This window comes from Sarcophilus harrisii, chromosome 1 (assembly GCF_902635505.1).
Source record: "Sarcophilus harrisii chromosome 1, mSarHar1.11, whole genome shotgun sequence".
Lineage (NCBI taxonomy): Eukaryota > Metazoa > Chordata > Mammalia > Dasyuromorphia > Dasyuridae > Sarcophilus > Sarcophilus harrisii.
This window is the reverse complement of record NC_045426.1, coordinates 28263611-28290532: the sequence shown is the minus strand read 5'-3', so window position 1 is coordinate 28290532 and position 26922 is coordinate 28263611. Positions and strand designations below refer to the sequence as shown.

The following is a 26922-nucleotide window of genomic DNA, read 5'->3' as shown; positions in this document are numbered from 1 at the left end:
ATTTTTTAATTGATTCTTTAGGATTTTCTAAGTATACCAGCATATTGTTTGCAAAGAGTGAGGTACATTTCCTCACTGCTTATTCTAATTCCTTCAATTTCTTTTTCTTTTCTTATTGCTAAAGCCAACATTTTAAGTAAAATATTAAATAATAGTGGTGATAATGGGCATCCTTGTTTTACCTCTGATCTCACTGGGAAAGCTTATATCTTATTTTTATTACATTTAATACTTGCTGATGATTTTAGATAGACACTACTTGTCATTTTAAGAAATGTCTAGTGTTTTTTTTTTTTAATAGGAATGGGTGCTGTATTTTGTCAAAAGTTTTTTCTACATCTTTTGATATAATCATATGATTTCTTTTAGCTTTGTTATTGATTTGGTCAATTATGCTGATAGTTTTCCTAATAATGAAAAAATCCTGAATTCTTGCCATAAATTTCACTTAGCTATTGCATATTATTTTCATGATAAATTGCTGTAATCTCTTTGCTAATATTTTATTTAAAATTTTTGCAACCTCTGTGGTACTACTACATACCTAGCTAAGATGACAGAAAAAGATAATGATGAATGCTGGAAGGGATGAGGGAAAACTGAGCACTAACACATAGTTGGTGGAGTTGTGAATGGATCCAACCATTCTGGAGAGCAATTTGGAACTATATTCAAAGTTATCAAACTGTGCATACCCTTTAATCCACAAGTGTCTCTACTGGACCTGTATCCCAAAGAGATCATTAACAAAGGAAAACGACTTATGTGTGCAAAAATATTTGTAGCAGCCTTTTTTGTAACTGGCAAGAAACTGGAAACTGAATGGATGCCCATCAGTTGGAAAATGGCTGAATAAGTTATGGAATATGAATGTTATGAAATATTATTGTTCCATAAGAAATAACCAGCAGGATGATTTCAGAGAGAACTTGAGAGACTTACATGAACTGATGCTAAAGTAAGTAGAACCATTTACACAGCAACAAGTATTGCTTGTGTAACAACAGAAGTAGAAGAATTACCCAGCAACAAAAATAATGTGATGATCAATTATGATGGATATGGATCTTTTTAATAATGAAGTAATTCAAGCCAATTCCAATGGTCTTGTGATGGAGAAAGCCATCTATACCCAGAGAGAGGACTGTGGGGACTGAGTGCGGATCAATAGCATAGTATTTTCACATTTTTTGTTGTTTGCTTGCATTTTGTTTTCTCATTTTTTCCTTTTTGATCTGATTTTTCTTGTACAGCATAATAATTGTGGAAATACCTATAGAAGAATTGTACATGTTTAACATATATTGAATCATTTGCCATCTAGGTGGAGGGATGGAGAAAAAAATAATTTGTAACACAAGATTTTGCAAGGGTGAATACTGAAAATTATCTAAGCATATGTCTTGAAAATAAAAAGCTTTAATAAAAAATATTTTTTTTTGTATCAACATGCATTAGGAAAATTTATCTGTAATTTGCTTTCACTTGTTTTGGCTCTTTCTGATTTAAGTGTTAGTACCATATCTGTGTCATAAAGGGAATCTGTATAATTCTGTCTAATTTTCCAAATAGTTTATATAATACTGAAATTAACTGTTCTTTAGATATTTGGTAGAATTCACTTGTAAATCCATCTTGCCTGGAGATTTTTTCTTGGGAAGTTCATTGATGGCTTGTTCAATTTCTTTTTCTGAAATAGGGTTAAGTATTTTATTTCCTTTTCTGTTAACCTGAGCAATTTTTATTTTTGTAAATTTTCACCCATTACACACTTAGCTTGTCAGATTTATTGACATATAGATGGACAAAATAGATACTAATTATTGCTTTAATTTACTCTTCACTGGTGGTGAATTCGCCTTTTCCATTTTAGATACTAGTCATTTGATTTTCTTCTTTCTTTTTAAAAATCAAATTAACCAAAAGTTTATCTATTCCATTGTCTCTCTTTTCTACTCAATAAAACCAGCTCTTAATTTTATTTATTAGTTCAATATTTTTCTTGCTTTCAATTTTACTAATCTCTGTTCTGATTTTCAGACTTTCTAATTTGGTATTTAATTGGGGATTTAAAATTTGTTGTTCTAGCTTTTTAAATTGAATACCCAATTTATTGATCTCCTCTTTTTCAATTTTATTTATGTAAGTATTTAGAGACATAAAATTTACTCTACTGCTTTGGTTGCAACCCATAAATTTTGCTATGTTGTCTCATTATTGTCATTCTCTTGGATGAAATTATTGTTTCTATGAATTGTTGTTTGGTCACTCATTCATTAGGATTAGATTATTTAATTTCTCATTGATTTTTAATCTATCATTCCCTTGCCCTTTATTGAATGTAATTTTTACTGCACCATGATATGAAAAGTATACACTTACTATTTCTGCCTTTCTGCATTTGATTGTGATGTTGCCCTAATACATGGTCAATTTTTGTGTGGGTACTATGTACTGCTGAAAAAATGGTGTATTCCTTTTTATTTATGTTTAGTTTTCTACAGTGGTCTATCATATCTAAGTTTTCTAAGATCCCATCAACTTTCATAATTTCTTTCTTATTTATTCTGGGGTTAGGTTTAATTCTGAGGGGGAGGTTGAGATCCCCCACTAATATAATTCTGCTATTTATTTCTTCCTATAACTGGCTTAACTTCTAACTAACGTTGTTTAGTATTGATAACACTTCATTGTCTATGGTACTCTTAAAATAATTGTTTTATTCAGTGAATTTTTTTTTTTTCTTTCACTTGACCAATTATATTTTTCCAGTCAATTCTTTTCTTTGGTCAATTTTTGTCCTTTCTTTTCCAAGCTGTTGACTGTCTCTTGCATACCTCTCATTTCTTTTCCCAATTTTTCTTCTACTCTTAAGGGCGCTCTGATGCTTTAATGTTGAAGTGACTAAATCCTGTGTAATCTGGACTATGGTTCCTTAATATTTGAATTGTTTCTTTCTGGTTGCTTGCAGTATTTGCTTCTTGATCTGAAAACAGTATATAGTTTCCTTCTTTATCTCTTTTAATTAGATCTAATTTTGCTTTTCCTTTGTCTGAGATCAGAATTGCTACTCCTACATTTTTTGGTCTAGCTGACAATCAAATTCTGCTCCAGCCTTTTACTCTTACTCTGAATGTATTTCTGTTTCAAATATGTTTCTTGTACACAATAGTGTAGCATTCTGGTTTTTAATTTAGTCTGCTATCTACTTCCGTTTTATGGGAGAGTTCATCCTGTTCCCATTCACAGTTATGATTTGCCAGCTATGTATTTCCATCCATCCTATTTTCTCCTATTTATACTTTTGTTCTTTCGACCCCATTCCTTTTTAGTAGTGTTTTCTTTCTGACCAAGCTCTCCCTCAAACCTGCTCTTCTTTTTATCACCCTCCCCTCCCTTCTCTTACCCTTATCTCTTTGTGTTTCTCCTCCCCTCTATCCAGCACTCCTTTTTCTTTCCCCTTTTTCCTCTTACTACACAATAGAGTAATATAAATTTCTATATCCAATTGAGTGAATGTTATTCCTTCTTTGAGCCAAAAATGATGAGATTAACCTTCAGGCAATGCTCACCATCCTCTCTTCTTTCCCTGTACTATAATTGTCTCTTCATGTGATCTAATTTACTCCATTTACCTTCCTTTTCCTCTTCTCCTAGTACAATCATTTTTCTATCTCTTAATGTTTTTTTTTCCTTAATATTTTCAACCTCTATGTCTGTGTATACTCTCTCTAACTGCCCTAATAAAAGATACAGTTCTCAAGAGTTACAAGTATTATTTTCCCATGTAGGAGGGTAAACAATTTAACCTTGAAATAATGCTTTTTTCTTCTCTCTTGTTTATTTTTTATGCTTCTTTGAGTTCTGTGTTTGTAGATCAAATTTTTTGTTTATAGTTTTTTCAATAGAAGTGATTAAAAGTCCCCTTCTTCATTAAAGATCCATCTGCTTCTCTGAAAGGTGATGCTTAGTCTCACTGAGTAGTTGATTTTTGGTTGTAATTCAAGGTCCTTTGCTTTTTGGAATAAGGTATTCCAGGGCCTCTGATCCTTTGTTGTAGATGCTGCCAAATTCTGGATAATTCTGACTGTGGCTCCTCAATCTGTGAATTGTTTTCTTTTTTCCTGGCAACCTGCAGTATTTTTTTCCTTGAAATTATAGTTTGGGAGTTTTGCAATGTTTTGGGGGGGCTTTTCTTGTAGGATCTCTTTCCAGAGGTGATTGATGGATTCTTTCAATGACTATTTTGCCTTCTGGTTCACTAAAGAGTAGTTTTCTTTGATGACCTCTTGAAGAATTCTATCCAGCGTTTTTTTTTTTTTTTTGGTGGTGGTGGTGGTGGTTGTTATTTGTTGGGTTTTTTTGGGGTTGTGGACTTCAGGTACTCCAATAATATTAAAATTGTCTCTCTTGGATCTATTTTACAGGTCAGATGTTTTTCCAATGAGGTATTAACGTTTTCTTCCAGTTTTTCATTTAAAAAATTTTTTTTGACTGATTCTTGATGTCTCATAGAGTCAGTAGTTTCCATTTGCCTGGCTCTAGTTTTTAACGATTTTTTCCAATCTACCTTTAAATAGTTGTTTTATTCAGTGGATTTTTTTTTTCATTTGATCAAATGTATTTTTCTAGTTAATTCTTTTCTTTGGTCAATTTTTGTCCTTCCTTTTACAAGCTCTTGATTCTCTCTTGCATACTTCTCGTTTCTTTTCCCAATTTTTCTTCTACTCTTAAAGGCTCTCTGATCCTTTAATGTTGAAGTGACTAAATCCTGTGTAATCTGGACCATGGTTCCTTAATATTTGAATTGTTTCTTTCTGGCTGCTTGCAGTACTTTTTTCTTGAACTGAAAATTCTGGATTTTGATTACAATATTCCTTAGAGTTTTTATTTGGGAATCTCTTTCACAAGGTGATCGGTATATTCATTTAACAGCTATTTTATCCTCTGGTTCTAGGGTAGCAGGGCCCTTTTCCTTAATAATTTCTTGAAAGATGTTTTTCAGATTCCTTTTTTGGATAATGAAGGACAACCTTCATATACTCCAATAATTCTTAAATTATCTCTTCTGGATTTATTTTCTAGGTGAGTTGTTTTTCTAATAAGATTATTTTACATTTTCTTCTACTTTTTCACTTTTTTGATTTTATTTGACTGATTCATAATGTCTCACAGATTCATTAGCTTCCACTTGCCCAATTCTAGTTTTTAAGGAATTACTTCTTTCACTTAGCTTTCTTACCTCCTCCATTTGGCAATTCTACTTTTTAAGGAGTTGTTTTCTTCAGTGGATTTTTTAAAAAAAAATTTGGCCAATTGTATTTTTAAGGAACTGCTTTTTCCAGTCGATTTTTATTCATCATTTTCCATGGTGTTGGCTCTCCCTTGCACACTTATTTCTTTCCCCAATTTTTCTTGTATTTCTCTTATTTGATTTTTAAAATACTTTTTGACCTCTTTTAAAGAAGACTATTTGGTCTTGAGACCAGATAGTCATTTTCACTTTGAGGCTTTGCATATAGGCATTCTGACATTGTTGTCTTCTTCTGAGTTTGTGTTTTGATCTTCCCTGTTGTCACTTTTCTGTTTTTTTATATTTTTTTTAGCCTATTTAGTGACTTTTAAATTTGAACTTTGCTCTTGGAGTCCAGGGAGTACTGTCTTGAGTTTTCTGGGCAGGGGCTGGAGCCTGGTCACTGGCTTTCTGTGCCAGGATCTTAGGTGCTAGTGGATTACGCACAGCATTGGGGTGTTCCAGCCATGTTGGGGTGTCCAGGGTGGCAGTTAGCCTTCCACCCTGGGACTGGAGCCTTCACAGCTGGCTTGCTACTAGCCTGCTGAGCCAGGACCAAGGGGCCTTGCAGTTGATCTCTGCTGTGGCTAAAAACTTCCTGCTGACTTACCTGGACACTGTCTGCACAGGACTGTGCTTCCCCTTTTACCCAAGTGAGACAGATTTTTCCTCAAGAGCTTCTAAGCTTATGTTATTCATGAGCTGGACAATTGTTTTAGTCTCATTTTTGTAAATTCTGTAGATTACCTTTGACTCTTGTTCAACCAGGGATCAAATCAATGTGAATTCTATCTCAGAATTAGTTCTCATTACCTGTTTTCTCTCAATCTGTATCCTATTTTTATTGTGATTGTCCTCGTTATCTCACATGGATAGCTACTGTAACAGTCCACTTAAAAGGAAAGTGTTTCTGTACTTACTGTCTCATTGCCAATTCATTTGTCATAATGCCACCAGAATGCTTTTCTTTAAAGCACAGTAAACTGAACAATTCTTTATCCTTCCTAAATGCTCTGTCCTTTGCTAAATCCAGTCCTTTGTTTCTGGAATGGCCTCCTTCTCCTTGCCTTCTGAACTCCTTCATGTTAAAAGTTCAACCCAAACACTACCTTTTCCCTAATGCCTGATTCCTCTGACAGTATCAAATGACCACACTCCAATTTCAGAACACTTGATTTTGTAATTTTCTAACATATTTTGTCACCCTCCTTCTAGAAAAAGGGTTCTTGACATCATTTTCTGTATCATAACCCCTATGCAATCCAGTGAAACTGATGGATCCCTTTTCTGAACAGTGTTTTTAAAATCATAAATATAATATATAGAATGATCTAATGAAACAATAGACTAAAATAGTTATTGAAATGTTTAAAAAACTCAAACAACCAAATTCATGTACCCAAGTGAAGAATTCTTTTACTAAAAAGTAAACTCAACAAGCATAGGAATTTTACCTTAGCTCCACTTGGTATTTCTGCTTGTAGTTACAATAACAAACACTGAGCAAATACTTAATGTTGGCTGAATGTGAATGAATAAAGAAATGAAAACAGTCTTGTGAAAGAATGAAAGAATGAGGAAGTGGATGAGTGGATTTATCAGAAGTCAGAAAGGAACAGGAGGCTTTAAGATAGAGAAAATGGTGGTGAGTGAATACCTTAATTAACATGAGACAGGAAAAGTCAAGAAATGGAATACTGTCAGGGAAGGAGGGCAGAAGGTTGATTATTTTTCTTTATGTTCAATAAACCATGAAGTGATAATGTCAACACCATTTTAAGACAATATGACGATACAAGAATAAAACAAAAGTAAGGTTAAGAAAGCCATTTTCTGAGGACTACAACCATATGAAAATAATGGAAAAAAATCCTCCTCTGACATCATTTACTCCTTCTTGGCTTGAGAAAAGTTTTGTTTAAAAGTGCTAGGCTATAAACACATAACAATAATAAGATAATAACAATGTAATTAATCAAATTGTATTAAGTAATCAACTAACTTTCAGGAGATTAAAAAACTGGTGAAGACATCAAATGATTTCTTCTCAAGGAAAATAAATGGAAATAATGGAATATAGTATGTACTCTCATTATTCTAGGCAATGTGTGACATTTTATAACTAACCAGAATCTCATAAACATCAATAATGTGGAAAAAGTCACAAACCTTATGATTTTTCTCTTCAATATCTCACACAAGATGATGTGTGAGAATACTAGGCTGTTTGCAGTCTGTGTGACTGCTGGTTATTGAGACACAAACAAAAAGAGTCTTTTTTGCTGAACAGCTGTTGGTTCCATTGTTCTTTTTTCAGAAAAAAAAAAATTGTTGCCATTATGTTAATGGAATGTGACTTCACTAGCTAGTAATTACATCATGCCTTAAGACACTGTTTTGGAAAGCTGTTTTCACAATGCATCACCTAGAAAAATGGCCAAAACTTAGCTGTACCAGATCTAAAATTATATTATAGAGCAGCAGTTACCAAAACCATTTGGTATTGGCTAAGGAATAGATTAGTTGATCAGTGGAATAGGTTAGGTTCAAGGGATAAAACAATCAACAAATATAGCAACCTAGTCTTTGACAAACCCAAAGACCCCAGCTTTTGGGATAAGAACTTACTGTTTGATAAAAATTGCTGGGAAAATTGGAAACTAATATGGCAGAAACTAGGCATTGATCCACACTTAACATCGTACACCAAGATAAGGTCAAAATGGGCTCATGACCTAGGCATAAAGAATGAAATTATTAATAAATTAGAGGAACACAGGATAATTCACCTCTCAGACCTGTGAAAGGGGAAGGACTTTATGACCAAAGCAGAACTACAGATCATTACTGATCACAAAATAGAAAATTTCGGTTATACCAAACTGAAAAGTTTTTGTACAAACAAAACTAATGCAGACAAGACTAGAAGGGAAGCAATAAACTGGGAAAATATTTTTACAGTCAAAGGTTCTGATAAAGGCCTCATTTCCAAAATATATAGACAATTAACTCTAATTTATAAAAAATCAAGCCATTCTCCAATTGAAAAATGGTCAAAGGATACGAACAGACAATTCTCAGATGAAGAAATTGAGACTATTTCTAGTCATATGAAAAGATGCTCCAAGTCATTATTAATCAGAGAAATGCAAATTAAGACAACTCTAAGATACCACTACACACCTGTCAGATTGGCTAAGATGACAGGAAAAAATGATGATGATTGTTGGAGGGGATGTGGGGAAACTGGGACATTGATGCATTGTTGGTGGAGTTGTGAACGAATCCAACCATTTTGGAGAGTAGTTTGGAACTGCTCAAAAAGTTATCAAACTGTGCATACCCTTTGATCCAGCAGTGTTATTATTGGGCTTATATCCCAAAGAGATTATAAAGAAGGGAAAGGGACCTGTATGTGCACAAATGTTTGTGGCAGCCCTTTTTGTAGTGGCTAGAAACTGGAAACTGAATGGATGTCCATCAGTTGGAGAATGGCTGAATAAATTGTGGTATATGAATATTATGGAATATTACTGTTCTGTAAGAAATGTCCAACAGGATGATTTCAGAAAGGCCTGGAGAGACTTACACGAACTGATGCTGAGTGAAATGAGCAGGACCAGGAGATCATTATATACTTCAACAACAATATTATATGATGACCAGTTCTGATGGACCAGGCCATCCTCAGCAACGAGATCAACCAAATCATTTCTAATGGAGCAGTAATGAACTGAACCAGCTATGCCCAGAAAAAGAACTCTGGGAGATGACTAAAAACCATTACATTGAATTCCCAATCCCTATATTTATGCACACCTGCATTTTTGATTTCCTTCACAAGCTAATTGTACAATATTTCAGAGTCTGATTCTTTTTGTACAGCAAAATAACGTTTTGGTCATGTATACTTATTGTGTATCTAATTTATATTTTAATATATTTAACATCTACTGGTCATCCTGCCATCTAGGGGAGGGGGTGGGGGGGTAAGAGGTGAAAAATTGGAACAAGAGGTTTGGCAATTGTTAATGCTGTAAAGTTACCCATGCATATAACCTGTAAATAAAAGGCTATTAAAAAAAAAAAAAAAGAAAAAAAAAAAAGAAAAATGGCCAAAAAACTCCAACCCCATTGAACAAATGATGTACTCAAATTCTACATATAACTTAAGGGAAATATTTCTGAATATTCAATGAGAAAAATTGAAAAACCAAACAATTTTTTACTTATTCTCCTAATATAATCTCAATTTAAAAAATCTTTTGATAATCTTTTTTTTTTTTTTGAGATATATTCTATTGCTCTCAATTGTATCTAATCACTTAGAGATGAGTATCTATTTAATTCTTTGCAGATTATGTAAAACATACTGGATTCAGAAAGGAACCCAACAGTCTTGCCTTACTGAACAACTAGACCTTGGCCATTCCTTCAGACACAAAGGAAAGTTGTATAAGTAGTGTGAAATGGCAATTTTGGGGGACATGCTGTGTTTCCTTCTCCTTCTCTGTTTTCTATGTAATTCTGAGTATGGAAATAAAAAGGGAGAAATTATGGGTTAAAAAAAAAGTGCTTAAAATCATTGCACATCATGTGATTTGGGGAACACTTGTGAATTGATTTTGCATACTAGTCTTTATTTCCTATTACCACAGAGAGTGAGTTTGCAAGAGGCTGAGTATTATAATGTACCATGCCTAGGAAGCCATTTTTAATTAATAAGAACTCAACTCTCTCTTCATAGTTTGGTATAGAAATATTTTAACATGCACAAATAAAGTTATATAAAATCAGGAATGTTTGTAATAATTCAAGAGCTTTTCTCATAGGAATCCATTACATTCATAATAACAAGAATCACTTTTTAAATAATAAAACAATTTAAGAATGGATTATCTAACAACTTACTTTTAAGGCCTCCCACAGTGGAAATTGCACGAGAGAAAAAGGAATCTATGAAGAGACAAAAACATATCAAACAAACAAATTAGGCTGGCAGGACTAATAGAGTGCATAAAAGAAGTATTATGGTTTAGCAAGTAAACTGTAAATTATCACTTATAAACAAATATGAATACATACTGCAAAGCAAATTCCATTAAGTTCATTTCCTAAATAGATAATAACTTGAGGCAGGGAAATGAAAGGAACTATCTATTTTGTGCCAACTTTATAGGGTGGAAGAAGATGGAAGGATAGGAAGGATTATCCTGTAGTTTATTACCACTATTAAATTCAACTTAAACATATTTATAACTATGTTGTGGCATCAAAGTGGCCCAGTGGATAGAACACCAAGCCTAAAGTCAAGAAGCTTCATCTTCCTGTGTTCAAATCTGGTCTCAGACACTTCTTAACTATGTGACTCTGGGCAAGTCAATTCATCCTGTTTGCCTCAGTTCCTTATCTGTAAAATGAGTGGCAAATTCAATATCTTTGCTAAGAAAATCCCAAATGGGGTCAAGAAGAGTGTGACATAACTGAAATGACTGAACAAAAAAAAATCTCTATGTTGGCTTACATAGAGACAAAGCTCACATGAAGATACAAAAGAGATTATTTTTAAAGGTCTCTACAATTTTTTTGAGTCTTAAATTTGAAATCTGATGATTTGTCCCACTCGAATCTGTCCCCCTCAGTCAAAGAAAGCTGAATTTCTGACCCCAGAGAATGTGTCACATTTTACCTCTGATTATATTTAGTGAAACAGGTTTAGCTTCTCTGTTAGACAGAAAACTCCTTGAGGAGAGAAATAATGATTTATTCATGTGTATCTCCTACAGCATCCATACTACTGTATGAGCCTGAGCCAGAACAGGTTTTGGATAGTGAAAGGAAGCTGTTGTATGGGATATATTTATAAAAGGGCTGCTGACTAGGTTAAAGGCTGGAGAAACTCAACTTTAAGTGGAAGAAAAAAAAAAACATTTATTTATGGTCCAGTGGAAAAAACACTAAGTTTGAATCCAGCTATGCCAGCTGGTACACTTCCATGAATTTTGGTGAGCTATTTCTGTTACTTGGAGCTCAGTTTCCTCAACTACAAAATGAAAGGAATAGACTAATGCACCTTCCAGCTAGAAAGTTATGATCCTATAATCTTAATGCTTTAGTCTCTATTTTGCTGTAAGTAGAGTTATTTCTTTGTCAGGTCAAATTACTCTTCTCTAAATTAAACTTTCTTTCCCATGACTTTTTGTGCATTACTCCCATCCTTGGGTAAAAAAAAAACAAAAAAAACCAAAAAAAAACGTCGAAGAGGAAATCTTACAAATTATGGAAAATGGAATAACATCACCAGATAGGCAGTGTGGCATAGGGGAAGGATTTATGAATCAGGAGACCTGGATTTGAATCCTGGCTCCTTCACTTATCTAAATGACAGAGGTTAGCCACTGCAAGATGCAGATCTTAGCTTCTTCATCTGAAAAATGGAGATAATACTGCCTGAACTACTTAATTTACAATATTGTGAGCCAAGTGCTTTACAAAATTTAAAATGAAATATAAATATGTCAGACAGATGGATATACAGACAATCCTTGCCTTCAAAAAGCTTATATACAGAGAGAACACTCTCTCTCATAAATCAGTACATATACAATATATACCAAAGAGTTAGAAATTATCTCTGGAGGGCAGACATTAGCTGTTGGGAAGATCAGAATATTCCTCCTGCAGAAGTAAATATTAGAGCTGATATTTCTAAAATATAGGCAATAAATTTCTACCTTAAATTCAATGACAGGATTTGTTCAAAGGGTTCTGATGAAGAGAAATCACTGTGGAAAACTGAACTGGGAATATTTTGGAAGTGACTAATATGCATATGAATGCATACTAGTAATTTTTGGTGGATGAATCACTTTATTTAAAACATTTGAGAGTTACTCTAATATTCATATTTTCTCTAAATCCAAAGCTTTGGGTATTATTTGCCTACTTTGCTGTGCGTAATGATTAATATATAAATCTCTTAATTAGCCTGACAAACAAAACTGAGCTTGACAGGCACCTGCCACAGAAACTGTGTCACCAATCCTGGTAGGATAGGAAGTGGGAGTGAGAAGAAATCAATTCCCCTACCTTACACTAAGCTGACAAACTGAAATCCCAGAGGACATTTGTCATCTGGAACAATATACTGCATCCCATGAGGCATCTCTGAGCCCCATAAAAAAGGTCAAACACACTCCTTTGTTATCAGGCCCTTGTAACTAAAGAGCAGTGATCACATTTCTTTTCCAATTTGGGGTAACGAAAAGCTATTCCATTGACAAATGAAATAAGATTGTGTAAGAATATCTATAGCAGCTGCCCTTTGCGGTACCAACAAATATTTACTCAACTGAATGACTAAAATAGAGATCACCACCATCAACAAATTGTCACACTAATTTTAGTCCTAGGTAATAAGTGTAGAGAATCTGCATAGCTCAAAAGGTCCTTGTGTGAAATGCCAAATGAAAAATATACCAATTTTCATTCTAAGGGAGAACAACAGAAAATATAAAAATCATTACTCATTCAAAAACAGATTTTCCCACAAAATTTCTTAGAACCCTATTACTTTGCATTCAGAGATTACCTACATAAGCTATTGCTATAAAACTGAGATGAAAATTATCTCAGTCAACAAACTGGCAAAAATGACAGAATATGGGAATAGTCAATGTTGGAAGGACTATGGAAATATGGTACACTATAATACAATTAGAAAACCAATGAATATTGGTCCAACCATTCTGGAAAGCAAATTAGAATTATGTAAATAAAGTAACAAATATCCATACATTTTGATTTAAAAATTTCAAGGAAGTTAATGACAAAAAAGCCCCTTATACACAAAAATATTTAGAGTTCCCACTCTTTGTGATAGCAAAGAAGCGGAAACAAAATAGATGTTTATCAGTGTGAAGAATGGTTTAACAACAAATTGTGGTGTCTAATGCACCAAATATTACTGTGCTATAAGAAATGATAAATAAGATGTGATACAGAAAAGCATAGTAAGACTTCTGTGAACAGACATAAAGAGACATAAATAGAAATGATAAAAACACTCAAGACTATGATTAAAAAAAATATAAAGGTCAACAAAACAATCGAACTGGATGACACAAAATGATAATGACTAAGCTTGTCTCCAAAAGAGACACCTAAGGTTATTTTCTCCTAGGTCTTTGCAAAGAAGGATGATATGTGCGGATGTGTTTTTCCTCTCCTCTCTCTATTTGATATAAGGGTTGTTTTCTGGGAAGGCTCAGAACGACAGATAAACTGAGAAATGTAGATGATATAATAATCATCGATACCAAGAAAATATAAGTTAAAATTATATTTAAATGATAAATTCATGCTAGCGTATTTTTTATCAAAATTATACAAACCATAAAATAAAACACATAATCTCCTGTTTTCTTAATCAAAAAAGTTCAGAAGATATTTCACAGACCTACCAAGACTTTTCTAAGCAGTTATGAACTAGGTTTGTCATTCCCTACCCACTAACCCAACCTTCCAAAGATCAGTAATATGCTTTGTACCTCACCAGAATATTTTTGAGTTGTTATCAAATATTAGTTTCCTGGGTAATCAACCTTCTGATTGATAAAGCTCTCTGATTTTAATTAGGCTCTACCTGAAATAACAGACACCTGTTGCTGAGTCTGTACTTAAAGTATTTCCAACTTGGTGAAACCTCTAAGGACTTGTGTTCTTCTGGGTGGCCTTTAAGAAATCAGGGTCTGCTCCACATCAGGTGAGGCATAAGAATAAATAAAACTAGATTTCTAACCTGCAGAAAAAAAGGCTCTTGAAAATCCCTCTTCTTCCAGTACCCAAAAAAGAAACATTTTATGGAATTCAGAGGGATGATATTATTTCATACAGACCCTTTTAAGAAAATTTGGCAACCAAACTCAGAAGACTTACAGCCAATATCTCCCATGTCATTTAGCCTAGCTCCTTCAATTTAAAGATGAGGAAACACGAGAGACAAAGTGAGCCGCACAAGTTTGCACAAGGAGTAAATGGCAGGAACAGGATTTCAAGTTGGATCTGGAGACTATAAAGTCAGTTGTATTTTCATTTTAGGCAAGATGATGAGAAATGGTGAGAAGAGTAACTATCTTCTCTCCATCCTCCAATTTCCTTTGAGCATGTCTTGGAGGATGCAGATATCACTCTTTGATTCTCCTTTTCCCACTCCCAGTTTAAAGACAGTTTCCAATCATATACGAGAATTGAGAGGGCTGCACACAAATAAGCTCCTTGAGGGCAGGGACCATTTCATTTTTGTCTCTGTAACCCCAGCACTAGTACAGTGACTGGTACCCACTAGGGCTTGATTAATGCCTGCTGACTGATATTTATGATTCTGCTACAGCTGGAATCTCCAAAGATAGAACTTCCTGGGAGCTCCCATTTGTCAGCAATGATTGGCGCCGCTGATGAAAATTACTGCCAAGCCACTTTATTACTATAAGGGAAATACAGATATGGTCAAAGTTTGCCCTTGCAAAGAAGCCCACACGTTCGTGTTCTGATCTTGTTTTCCTGAGATAGAAAGTAAGACCAAAGCACCATACTGAATGTCCTTATAAATAATCTTATTTCCATAACAATTCTGTAGCTTTCTTCTATAGCAAATTAATTGATGGTCCAAAAAATCTAACATTTTAATTTCTAGGATGAAAAGACATTCTTTTTCTGAAGCCAAGCGAAATTTCTGATCTCTAACAGTTCCTGAAATCGAATTCCCATCAGCACAGGATCCTAGGTTTGGCCGTGCTTGCAGGATGAAGAGACAACAATGGAAATGTGTCAGGCATATGGGGAAAATGTTCTGCCAGCAAAGAGAGTCCTACAGCTAAAACAAATCCTTCATCTCGCTCTCCAAGACCAGAGACCAGTTGGATAGTTCTCTTCCCATGTCGGCTTCAAGGTTACATAACAGTCCCGCTTCTTCCAAGTGCCAGATTTTATGCCCCCCCAAGCACATGTAAGTAGTTACTCCAAGATGTTTTATAGATGGAGATATCAAATCATTGGCCTGAGGTCTTACATTCTGAAGCACGACATACCCGTTTTACTGCGACAGATGCTCCAGATAATCTGTTTTCCAACCTCTTTCCTGCCATGATTTAAGGTGGTTTGTTTAAATGAAGTTGTTAAAACCCAGAGCACAAATAATAAGTGAAGGAACATTGAGCTCAGCAGCCCAAGTATCTCAAAGCTACCTGAAAAAAAACCAAAACTCCTCTACTACAATTTTCACAGAATCTATTTATAAAGAGACAAATTCTTCTGGTGCAAGACTGCTTTCCAATTGATGTAGCTGCCAACAGTTAAGTATGATCAGGTACAAAGTAATTGTGCTGAGCATATGATAATAAGATAATGACTTCACATTACATTTTACAGAAAAAGCTCAATGTAAAATACTTTACTCATTTTATTAGAATCTTCCGTGGAATTAAGCAGTCAGAAAACATTTATTAAGCACTTATTCTGTGTCAGGTACTGTATCATACAAGAAAAGGTAAAAACAATCCTTGCCTTCACAAGGCTTACATTTTAATTCTAACGTAAATAACATGCTGTGAATGAAATGTTATTGTACAGAGTAGATGGGAGAAAATGTCAAAGAAGAATTTACTACTAATAGCTGGGGAAAAAACTTAAAAGGCAGAAGACACTTTCAGGCAGGGGAGGCTCCGATCTGGAAGATGGACATAAAGTACCAGGTTGGCTGAATCACAGAGGGGCAGAAGGACCCAGGTCATGAAGTGCTTTATGTGCAGACCAGAAGGCTCAGTCAACATTCACACACTTTAAAGGCTACAATAACTGGCAGCTCCTTCTAGTGTTAGCTCTCCCTGCCTGCCCCGCCTTTCTTCTCTCCATAACCCATAAATAACAAACATCTGATCGAGTCCTCTCCCTCCCTCGTTATAGTTTGTCCGTGGCTCAATATTGCTCCAAGATAAAATGAGAAGCCCCTGTCTGGTTTGTAAAGCCCTTTACAATCTACCTTCTAGTCTCATTTCCTAGCACTGTCCTTCAAAGAAGCTTTGTCTCTTTGCTTCCATAGCATCAAGCCTCAGCTGAAACCCAGCCAGCTCCTAAAGAGAGTTTTTCTGGTTATTCCACTCCCTGCCAATCTCTAGAGTCTGGCAGGCAGTCAGTACTTAATAAGTACTTGCTGACTGACTCACAGATCATAGGAGAGAGGTGAGGGCCTTAGTTAGCAAGAGGCTGGAGAGAAGGGCAGATGGACAGATGCTGTAGAGGCAGAAACAAGAGGTCCCGGTGGCAGTGAGTGTGAAAGATGAGGGGCAAGAAAAGTGAGAGAGCTCTCCAAAGTCACGGAACTCAGGGGAAGCAGCACCAAGTTCTGGGTGCCAATGGTATTCCAGCAAGTCCGTCCGGTAAGGGTCCACAGCTCTAGGGAGAGGTTACAGTGGAAATGGAGATTTGGAGAAAGGCTGCTCAGAGGTGCAGCTATGGGAGGCGAAGAGAGTGTGAAGGGAAAGGGTAGACAAAATCCTGGGAAACAGTGATCGCTGGGGCGGAGGGAAGAGGGTCCTCCAAGAACACAAAGCCAGTCCTCCACTCCAGTTCTGTCTGCTTCTGAGATTGGGTTAGGGGTCCACAGCACTCCAGCTCTGCTGCACAGACACTACAGATCCTCCTTCCGAGCCAAATGCTCTGTGATCAGCCATCTCTGCCATCCATGGCAGGTTAAGGCTGCCCATTTGCTCCTCACTCTCCACTACTCCGCCTGAGGATCTGGTTACTACAGGTCTGGAAATTTTAAGCAAAGCGGCTATAGGTCCAGAGAGGCCCAGAGAGTGACTGGTCATGGGTTACATCAGGATTAAAATCCAGGTCCACTGACTCTAATCCAGTCTCTGTCCAAGGCACCATGTTGTCTTGTATACAAGGAAAACATAGAGCATAGAAAGCTCTATTCAAATCCAGTTATCAAATCAAGATCAGTCATGAAACAACTGCAAAGAAGCTGCTTCCTGGAAATTTTAATTAACAACAAACATCTCCTAGGGCTTAATAATATTGAACTTTAGCACCTGGATAAACATTATCTGAAAATGTAAAACTGTCTTTAAAAAATGACTATGAAAATTATAGCATAAAGATAAATATAAACAAATAAAAAAACAGGATTGTAGACATAGATGGAATGTATACTATTAAATGTAGAGGAGAAAAGTTTCTTATGTTTTTAAGAATGAGTACGTGTTACATTGATTGTGATTCAATTAGAAATGCCATTGAAACTATGGTCAGAATGAAGAAGGAACCCCAAAACTCTAAAACTTCTTGAAGGAGAAATTCTCCTTGGACTCTGACTCAGTGAGGGACCCCATCTGAGGGAAGCAAAATACAGCTTCATTCTGTTATCTAAGTGGGGTTGGTTTAGTCCTGAGCAAAAGAATTCCAACCCTAAAGAAACTCATTCAATTCTATTCAAATTCAGCTCAAGTTGAAACCCAACTTGTAGCCAAAACTCCTATTATAAAACAGCCAATCTAAAATCCTCTCTTTGCAAGGTTCTAAACATGCCATGCTATGCCAAGAAAGCCTCTGCCCACTGGAATATTTTTTTCCAGTGCTCCCTCTCTTTACCCTCACCTAGTTCCCTAACAAGATTTTATGCCTCTCTGTCAGGATTTCTAATCTTACCTCTCAATCCCTATAATAAACCTCTTTTATCAATCTAGGTTTTTGGGTTTATAAATTACAGAGAATCCCTGCACTGCCAGAAGGGGATTCCCCAAAACTCCTTACCCTTGTGCCGAATCCCAAGGGAGTGCAGGGGAACCACACCTCTCCATTTGGTTCGCTGAATCCTCAACCTGCCACTAGACCTTATCATTTAACTCCCTGACCACCAGAAACCTTAATCTCATTTTGGTTCCCTAAATCTAGGCCTTACCATTTGGTTCCCTACTAAAGGGAGCCCCCAAACCTAATCCTCATCAAGAAGAGCTGGCCATTCAATTCAGGGTAGTTCTTTGAACACGAGTCTGCCCTGTTTTCCATTTTTTTCCCCATTGATTCAGCTATTCTAATTTTCAGGGGTTCCCACAACCATCTTTGTTCCTTTTGAAAAAATGAAATGGGGGATGGCTGGGAGAGAAAACAAAACTCAAAATTAAAAAAAAAAAAAGGCTTAATGACAAAAATAAATAAATAATACAGAAAAAAAGAAAAGAAAGAAAATGAAATATTGAGCTCCTTATTCAGCAAGCCAGATAATTCACAGACATAAAAGAAGTTAGTCAATGTTAAAGCTTTTCAATGGGTTTATGTAAATGAGGAAGCTGGTAGCATCTGAGCCTGTAATTTTATCAGTGTACAGATCTAGTGTGGGAACTTCCTTCACTGATGTTCATTAGCCACTAACCTGCCAGAGGTATTGAGAGGGTTAATCTTCTGGCTATACAGGCATAAGAAGGGCTTGGGTGTTTGGACAACAAACTAGAATTCTTATTAAGATACTATAATTTCCTCACTCATAAATGCAAAAGATGATCCAGCACGGAGTTTGCATGGGACTTCTGTCCCTCCTACAACTGATTAGGAGTTAAGACATTAACAGGCACAGATCTGCTTTCTTTTCTACTCACAATTTCCTTTTTCCTTCTTATTCAGTACCTTAAACTTTTTATTCATTTCTCTCTTGACTACAAAGAGAAAAAACAAAGGACATTTCCATGTATACAGCACAATATAAAAAGAGGATTCAATACAAAATCATGAATTTCTATTTCATACTGTTTACTTAAAAAAAAACACAACAACAACAACTATGTAACAATATTATGCATCTTTTTCAAAATTACCTTGCTTTTCTGTGCTACCCTAGTTGTTGGGTTTTTATGTTCCCTCCTGTGAACTTTTTTTCCCCTCTCTCTCCCGACACAAATGTGTGCATATATGTAAAACCATACTATACATATTTATATTTATCAGTTCTTCCTCTGGATGCAGATATGATCTTCCTGCATGGGTCCTTTGTAGTTGATTTGATGTATTAACAATACTCAAAGTGATTGAGTTGATTAAAATTAAAATAATCATTAAACAATATTGCTGCTACTGTATACAACATTCTCTTGCTTCTTCTAATTTTACCCCTCATTATTATTTCATGTTAAGAATATCCATGTTTTTCTAAAATCAATCATCTATTCATTTATTATAGTGCAATAATATTGCATCACAATCATATAACACAAGTAGTTTAGCCATTCTCCAATTGACAGCAATTCTCCAATTCTCCCTTAAATTTCTAGTTCTTTGCCACCACAAAGAGTTGCTCTACATATTATAGAAAATATAAATTCTTTTCCTTTTTTTCTCTAAATACCTTAGGAAACAGACCTAATCATGGTATTACTGAGTCAAAGGGTATACAATTTTATAACTCTCCAGGCATAATTCCAGATTGCTCTTCAAAATAGTTGCATCAGTTCATAGTTCCACCAATAGTGAATGAATGTCCCAATTTTTCCACATCACTTCCAACATATCACTTTCCCCTTCAATCATTTCAGTCAATATGATAGATATAAGATGATATCATCTTATATCTCAAAATTGTTTTAATGTGCAATTCTCTAATCAATAGTGATTTAAAGCATTTTTTCATGACGTGATTTTTATTTCTTTATTGAAAAACTGCCTGTTTATTTCCTTTGACTATCAATTGAAGAATGACTCATATTCTCATAAATTTGACAGTATTTTATATATATGAGATATGACATTTATCCATGTATAAAAGTTTTCTCCCAATTTTGTTTTCCTTTTAATTTTGGCTATATTGGCTTCGTTTGCAGGAACTCCTTTTAATTTAATACAATTGAAATAATCTATTTTACATCTCACAATGCTCTCTATCTTTATAAATTATTCTCCTATCCTTAAGTCTGATAGATAATATGCAATTTTCTCATGATAGCTCCCTTTATATCTCAGTCATGTATCTATTTTGATCTTAAATCGGTAAATGGTGTAAGATTAGTCTCTGCCCAATTTCTTCCAGACTGCTTTCTAGCTTTCCCAACAATTTCATACCAATTAATGATTTTTTTTTATTCCCAAATCTCAATTTTTACATTTGTCAAACACAAAATTACTATAATCAAGAGAGACTGTGTATTGCATGTCTAACTCTGTTCCACTAATCTACCTTTCTATTTCTTAGCCCATACCAGATAGTTCTGATAACTGCTGCCCTATAAGAATTACTGAATTATTGAACTCTAGCACCTAGATAAATATTACCTGAAAATGTAAAACTGCCTTTAAAAGATGACTATGAAAATTATATCATGGAGATAAATACAAACTTCTAAATTGTCTTCTGAGGGCAATTTTTTTTTTTACCTTGACTTCAAATTATTTCTGCCACTCAAAGTTCATTTTGAAGTGATGTTCTATCTTAGTGGGAGAAATCTCCACCAAGAGATTTCCACCCAAGAGCTAAGTATTTCCTGCCTTAGTCCATGTTCTTCAAATTTTCCTCTTCTATACATTACCTTCTAAAGTTTTCATTTAAGAGAAAAAAAGGCCAGAAAAAGTTTCTCTTCCTTGTGCCCCCAAATATATGCTAAAATATTTCTATTTTTGACCCAGCTAATAGTTGAACAGCCTCTGAGATAGGTTTATTTTTCTTGATTTTCGGTTTCTTAAGCAATCTCTTTTTCTAGTAATAATTTCTAGTAATAACTACTAGAAATAATTCATTTCTAGTAGTAATGAACAGGAAAAAAAAAAAAACGTATAAATGACTGACCAGGAATAAAAAGCTCTTCTCATCCAATTCTCACAACATTTGTAAAGATTATTCCACTGCAAAGGTATGTGAAATGAGGAGTCATGCTATTTACAGAACATCACTCAAGGTTGTGACAAGGAGTCAGTGATCTTGTTACTAGAAGCGTCACCCAGGGGGAACAGCAGCAACTCTACATGAGGGAAGGGACAGGATGATAAACGATTAAAGAATAGAAGAGGGAAAAAAGAGAGAAAAACAAATGAAGACACTGTCAGATGAGACAAGGATGGAGACAGAAAAAACAAGAATGGCTGTGGGTGGCAGGACTTCCAGAGCAGAAAGCACTGAATTGTAGCCCCAGACCCAAAATGAGAGATCATTCAGGCTCCCACCCTAATTTTACAGATGAAGGAAACTAAGACCCAGAGCAGGAGAGACGTGCCCCCAAACCCTGAGGTTATTTGTGGTAGAGCTAGAATTAGAGATTTCCTTACTCTAGAGCGAGCACACTTTCCAAGGCACAGCCTCAAAGCCCAATCAGAACTAACATAGGGAGCCCAGGACAGAGTCATACTCTGATTCTGGAGAGTTGCTTCTGACTTACCAGAGGAAACAAGCACTATTAGACATTTTGTGTCACTAAATTACAAGATTAAAAGTGATAAGTATGTGAATAAAAATGTTTCTGGCAGTCTTTTTTGTAATGGTAATTAATGAACTGGGAATTGAATGGATGCCCCTCGGTTGGAGAATGACAAAATAAGTTGTGGTGTACAAATGTAATGAAATATTCTTCTTCTGCAGGAAATGATGAGCAGGCTGATTTCAGAAAGGCCTGGAGAGACTCAGATGAACTGATGCTGAGAGAAGTGAATAGAATCGGGAGAATTGTACACGTAAAGATCAACTTCGAGGAACATGGCTCTTATCAACAATGAGATAGTTCAGGGCAATTCGAATGGACTTGTGATGCAAAGTACCATCCACATCCAGAGAGAAAACTTTGAAGACTGAATGTGGATCAGGGCACAGTATTTTCACCATTTTTGGTTTTTTTTCCTCCCTTTTGAGCTAATTTTTTTTTTCACAGCAAGACAAATATGGAAATATGTTTGGAAGAATTGCACATGTTTAACCTATATTGGGTTGTTTGCTATCCAATATAGCAAGAGAGGGGAAAGGAAGGAGGAAAGGGAGAAAAATTTGGAACACAAGGTTTTGCAAAGGTGAATACTGAAAATTATCTTCACAAGTATTTGGAAAAATAAAATTATTAAACTATTAAATTAAATAAAAAATGAGTAAACAGAAATAATTATGTGAATAAAATACAAATGTATTCTATTCTCATGTTTGATCACAGGGACCAAAGGTCTCTGAAGCCCAAAGGTCAGAAAGCCATATGCCATACACACCATCAGCGAGAACCATATGAAGACCTTTGGATAAATAGAAAATGGCTGAGCATAGAACCTCTAAATCTGTGAATCAGCAGCTCAGGAGTCAGAAAGGCGGCCCAATTAACCACAGCAAAAAAACCTGTTAGCAGGCATCTGAGCTGTGGCCAACTGGCACTGGCTTGGGGGCCACAAACAGCCATGAAAAGTTCCTGCCAGTTTCCTGAGAAGCAACTTTTCCTACTATGGTCCAGTAATATTTCCTCAAAATTCACAGATCTCAAGAGCCAAGATCATTTTTCTAAAAATATTATTTTGATTTGGTTAATTAGCCAACTCATATCATGCAGCCAAGCGAGAACTGAACCTTTAATAAAAACTATGGTCTTTAATAAAAGAAGATTAATGAAAAAAATCAGGTGTCTAACTTATTTTAAGGTTAAATATGATAGGCATTTCTAGGTAATAAATGTACAAGTCTACAACCTTAAACTAAGATAATCATTTATGTGGTACCAAAGGAAAAAGTAAAGATCTGTGAATTTCTAAAAAAAAAAAAAATTATGTCTGTTGGTGTGTATTTATTTCTTATATAAAAGTAGATTCATTTTTAAATAATTCAACAAAAGATTTAATAAACACAAATCTTCATTGAAAGTACTGAGGATATGTACTGAAAAATGGTGGTCCCTGTCTGCAAAGAGTTTACAATCTTCACAGATAGTGAAATGATATACACAAGTAAATAGGGTGCAAGTATGATGTGATAAAAGCATCTGGATGGTTTAGACAAGGGGACCTAGGGAAATAGGAGGAAGAGGAAGAAAAACATCTTGGTCAGGCTGTAGGATGTTTGCACAGGAAGGGATTGAGCATTTATATAGGTCTTACCATATGCCAGATGCTGAACTAAATGCTTCATAAATAATATCTTATTTGATCCTCACAAGAGCCCTACAAGATAAGTACTATTATTATCCCCATTTTACAGTGGAGAAGACTGAGACCCAGTGCCATGGGAGCGTCTGAGGCTGGACTGGAGTGCACTCTTGATGAATCTTCACTTCAGACTGCACAGGACCTAAGCTCTGGCCAGAGGGTTAACTAAGCCAGCTCTATTGCCCAGACGGCTTACATGTACAGAGAAGGCACTGGATGGCCTGAAATGATCCTGAAGTCTCAGGCTCCTGATCCAGACATTCAGGACACCAAAGAACATGAAAAGAGGAGACAAAATAAATGACGTTGAAAGTTAGCAGGCAGCAAGGGAGCTCTTGCATCTAGAACAAAAACAGCCTCATGTGGAGAACGTGCAGCAATTCCCTCACAATCTGCCCAGAAAGAAGCTGGGGAATTCTGAGGGACCTCAGAGTCTGAAGAGCATGTCCAGTCTCAGACCACGTCCCATGATGCCTCGGGTCCTGGAGGGATTGTGAAAAGTGCTATCTCGGCTGTCACCTGTCCTACCTAAACACATATGGGGTGGGGGCTCAGTTCTTGTGACATATTTGGGGGGGAGGGCACTGAGAGGGGCCTGAGGCAGGCAATTGGAAGGATAAAGGATCTCAAGTTAATGTTCTTATTTCCCAAAGGGACTCAGAGAAGATGAGAGTCGGCTGGACCACAGAACCAATTGTAAATATTTGGAGGGCTGATGACAAACAGGGGTTCGATGTATTCTTCCTGGTCCCAGAGAAGGAGACCAGAAAAAGAGGAAGAAGTGGGAAGACGCAAACTGCAAGGAAAAACTTGCTAATTATTAATTACCCAAAAGTTCAAAGTGGTGCCCCAGGAGGCAAGGGGTTCCCTATGCAATCTTTTAGCAAAGGCTAGCTGACCATTTACTGAGCACGCTTTCCTATCTAGGTATGAAGTGGTCCATGGCAAAGTTCTCCAACTCTGGGTGTGTCCTAGAGCCCTCCAGCACTTCTAAACGCTACAGTAATTTAGCCTCCTGTGGACTGTGATGAGGGTCCAATGAGAGAATGTGCCTCTACCACTTACTCCTTAAAACATTAAGTGACAGAAATTATAATTATCATTACAGCACAGTAGCCCTCTGAGTTAGAAAAATGGAAGTGGTACACACTGGAAGAGAGACAAGCTTCTTAATGAACGAAATTCCAAAATTTTCAGTCAATTATCTAAAAGACATAACAAGGTTCAAAATATGTTGTTTTTTTTTTTTTTGACATGATAGAAGGCCCTTGTATTCTTTGAGGAAAAATATAGCTAAAGAATGTATAGTACGAAAAGATTACAGTCTCTCTATAGTGCAGAAAATTTAGTCTCAGCAAGATCAACAATTTTTCAAGGGGGGAGTTATCATTATTATTGTTGTTATCATTTTTCTTAAATAGCAATTTGATAGTAACTTCAAAATGCCCTTTGGATGCCAGAAATGGCAAATTAATGAAGTGGGAAGGACTGTTATTAACTAAAATGGATTTTTAAAAGTAATTATTTGCATGTAGAAAAACCTTTGAACTAAAATTCTCAGAAGGCCTACATAGAAAAATGCCATAATTTACTTTTGTTTTCTGCTAATCATAAAATGTAGATTAACCATGAAAACAATTTTAAACTTTAAAACTATCTAAATTAAAAACTAGTGACTATTTAGGACTGAAATTAGAAATTATGAACATGTATATGGCATTTTAAAATATAAATGCTTATATTAGAAAAATGTTCTAAAAAGGAACTTCTTACAGGTATTATTTTTTTAAACCAGTGCTTAAAAAATGAGCAAAGCATACAATCTTTATTATTTAAAGGATGTGGATATACTTATAAGATAGTTTTCTCACATTCACATCTCCTAATGAAGTCTGAGTTTCTCAAAGCAGACCTTTAAAACTCAAAATCAGACAATGAAAATAACTTTTACTGCACTTATAAAGTAAAATCTACTATTTCCCCAAATAAATCTCCCAAATAAGTGAAAAACTTCAGAGTTTTGGAATCCATCCCTTTCTTGCACAATTTGCCCTTGTCCCCATTCTCTACTTCCCTAAGTAAGCCTTTACATTAGGCAATGATTTCACTTTATTCTGTGAATGTAGTAACAATCATATTAAGTAATTTCACTTTTCCCCTCATCCTGAATATGGCTGTTAAATATCAGAACCAGAAAAATGAGAAACAAGTGGGAAACCCTGGATGTCACCAAAAGTAATTAACAAAGTCACTAGAAAAAAACCAAAAAACAGCAATGTTCAAAGGGAAAGGTCTACTAAATGGGATGGGAAATTTTATTTTCTAGCAGATTCAGACAAAGCAACTTAAAACAAAGTGGTTCTCTCAGCTGAAAAGAAAAGTGAAGGATTATAATTAATAATCATAGTAATTCTCAGTGTTTCTAAAGAGCCTGTAAAGTCATACCATTTCTAGAACAAGATATCATAATTCTAGGATGTTTTCATATTCAAACAGTCTCACACAGATCCTACTCAAAATAAGCGTTAGCCAAGGAGATCTTGTTTGAGAGCCTGCCAAAAATATAAGCACTTGAGCCTCACCATCTCCCTATTATAGACGATGGGCTGGTGGTTCTGTGGAGAAGGAGACCAGCACCACATCAGCTAGTCCCCAACTTCAGACTTCAAAGGATGGCATTCTAATCAAACTTCTCAGCATGGCTCCACAAGAGTCCCCCAGCATCTGGCTCCCCTTCCCTGGGCCTGGAATGCACTCACTCCTAACTGCCCTCCTGCCTCTTCTATGACACTTTATATGATACTTATATGTTAAGAGTTGGGACTGAACTCTTTTGTTTTTCCTCACTTATATAAAATTGTGAGGCTAGAATAGCCTTACATTCGTAAGCTCTTTGGGCCAGAGATAATATAGCTTTCTTTCTTTCTTTCTTTCTTTTTTTTTTTAAATCTTGTATTCCCAACATTTTAGCCTGTTATCTTGCATAGAGTAATAAATGTTTGCTGAACACTGGACTTGTGGTTTCAAAAGGAGACAATCCCACCATTACCTGTGGGTCCCAGGACGACAAGAGTTTGAGACTCGGCCACAGCCGGTGTCTGAGAAGGACTTGACACTCTCTACCCATTAGGCCACACTGCCCTGCTGAACACAGTAAAGCTACACAGAAACCTGTGTGAGGGCAGTAGTTTTGGTGGGGCGGGGAAAAGGGGGGAGAACTCAGATGAGAAGCCTTTCTAGTGAGGATTTACAGTGTGGCATGAAATACCAAACTCAGGAAGGCAAAGTTGGCCTGGAAACCAATCTGCGTGATCAGATTAGCCATTTTTAATAGCTAGAATGTAATACACATTTAACAAATCTTTCTATTATTCAAAAGGCAATTTCTGATCTACACTGCCTTCTCGGTCATTATTAGGAAAAACACTCCCCCCCTCCTCCCTTTTTTAGTAGAAGGGAACAAGTACCAGAGAAGACTG

The 26922-nt window shown here is 35.7% G+C and overlaps 1 protein-coding gene across 3 annotated transcripts in view; it reads right to left on the bottom strand.

The window, feature by feature from the left end:
• Positions 1-26922, bottom strand: part of SLC25A26 (solute carrier family 25 member 26) — a 141204-nt gene that overhangs the window by 29451 nt on the left and 84831 nt on the right. For all 3 annotated transcript variants that reach the window (XM_031953685.1, XM_031953692.1, XM_031953701.1), the window contains one exon: positions 10205-10249. In XM_031953685.1, coding sequence (XP_031809545.1) covers positions 10205-10249 — 45 coding nt within the window. The remainder of the gene's footprint in view (positions 1-10204; positions 10250-26922) is intronic.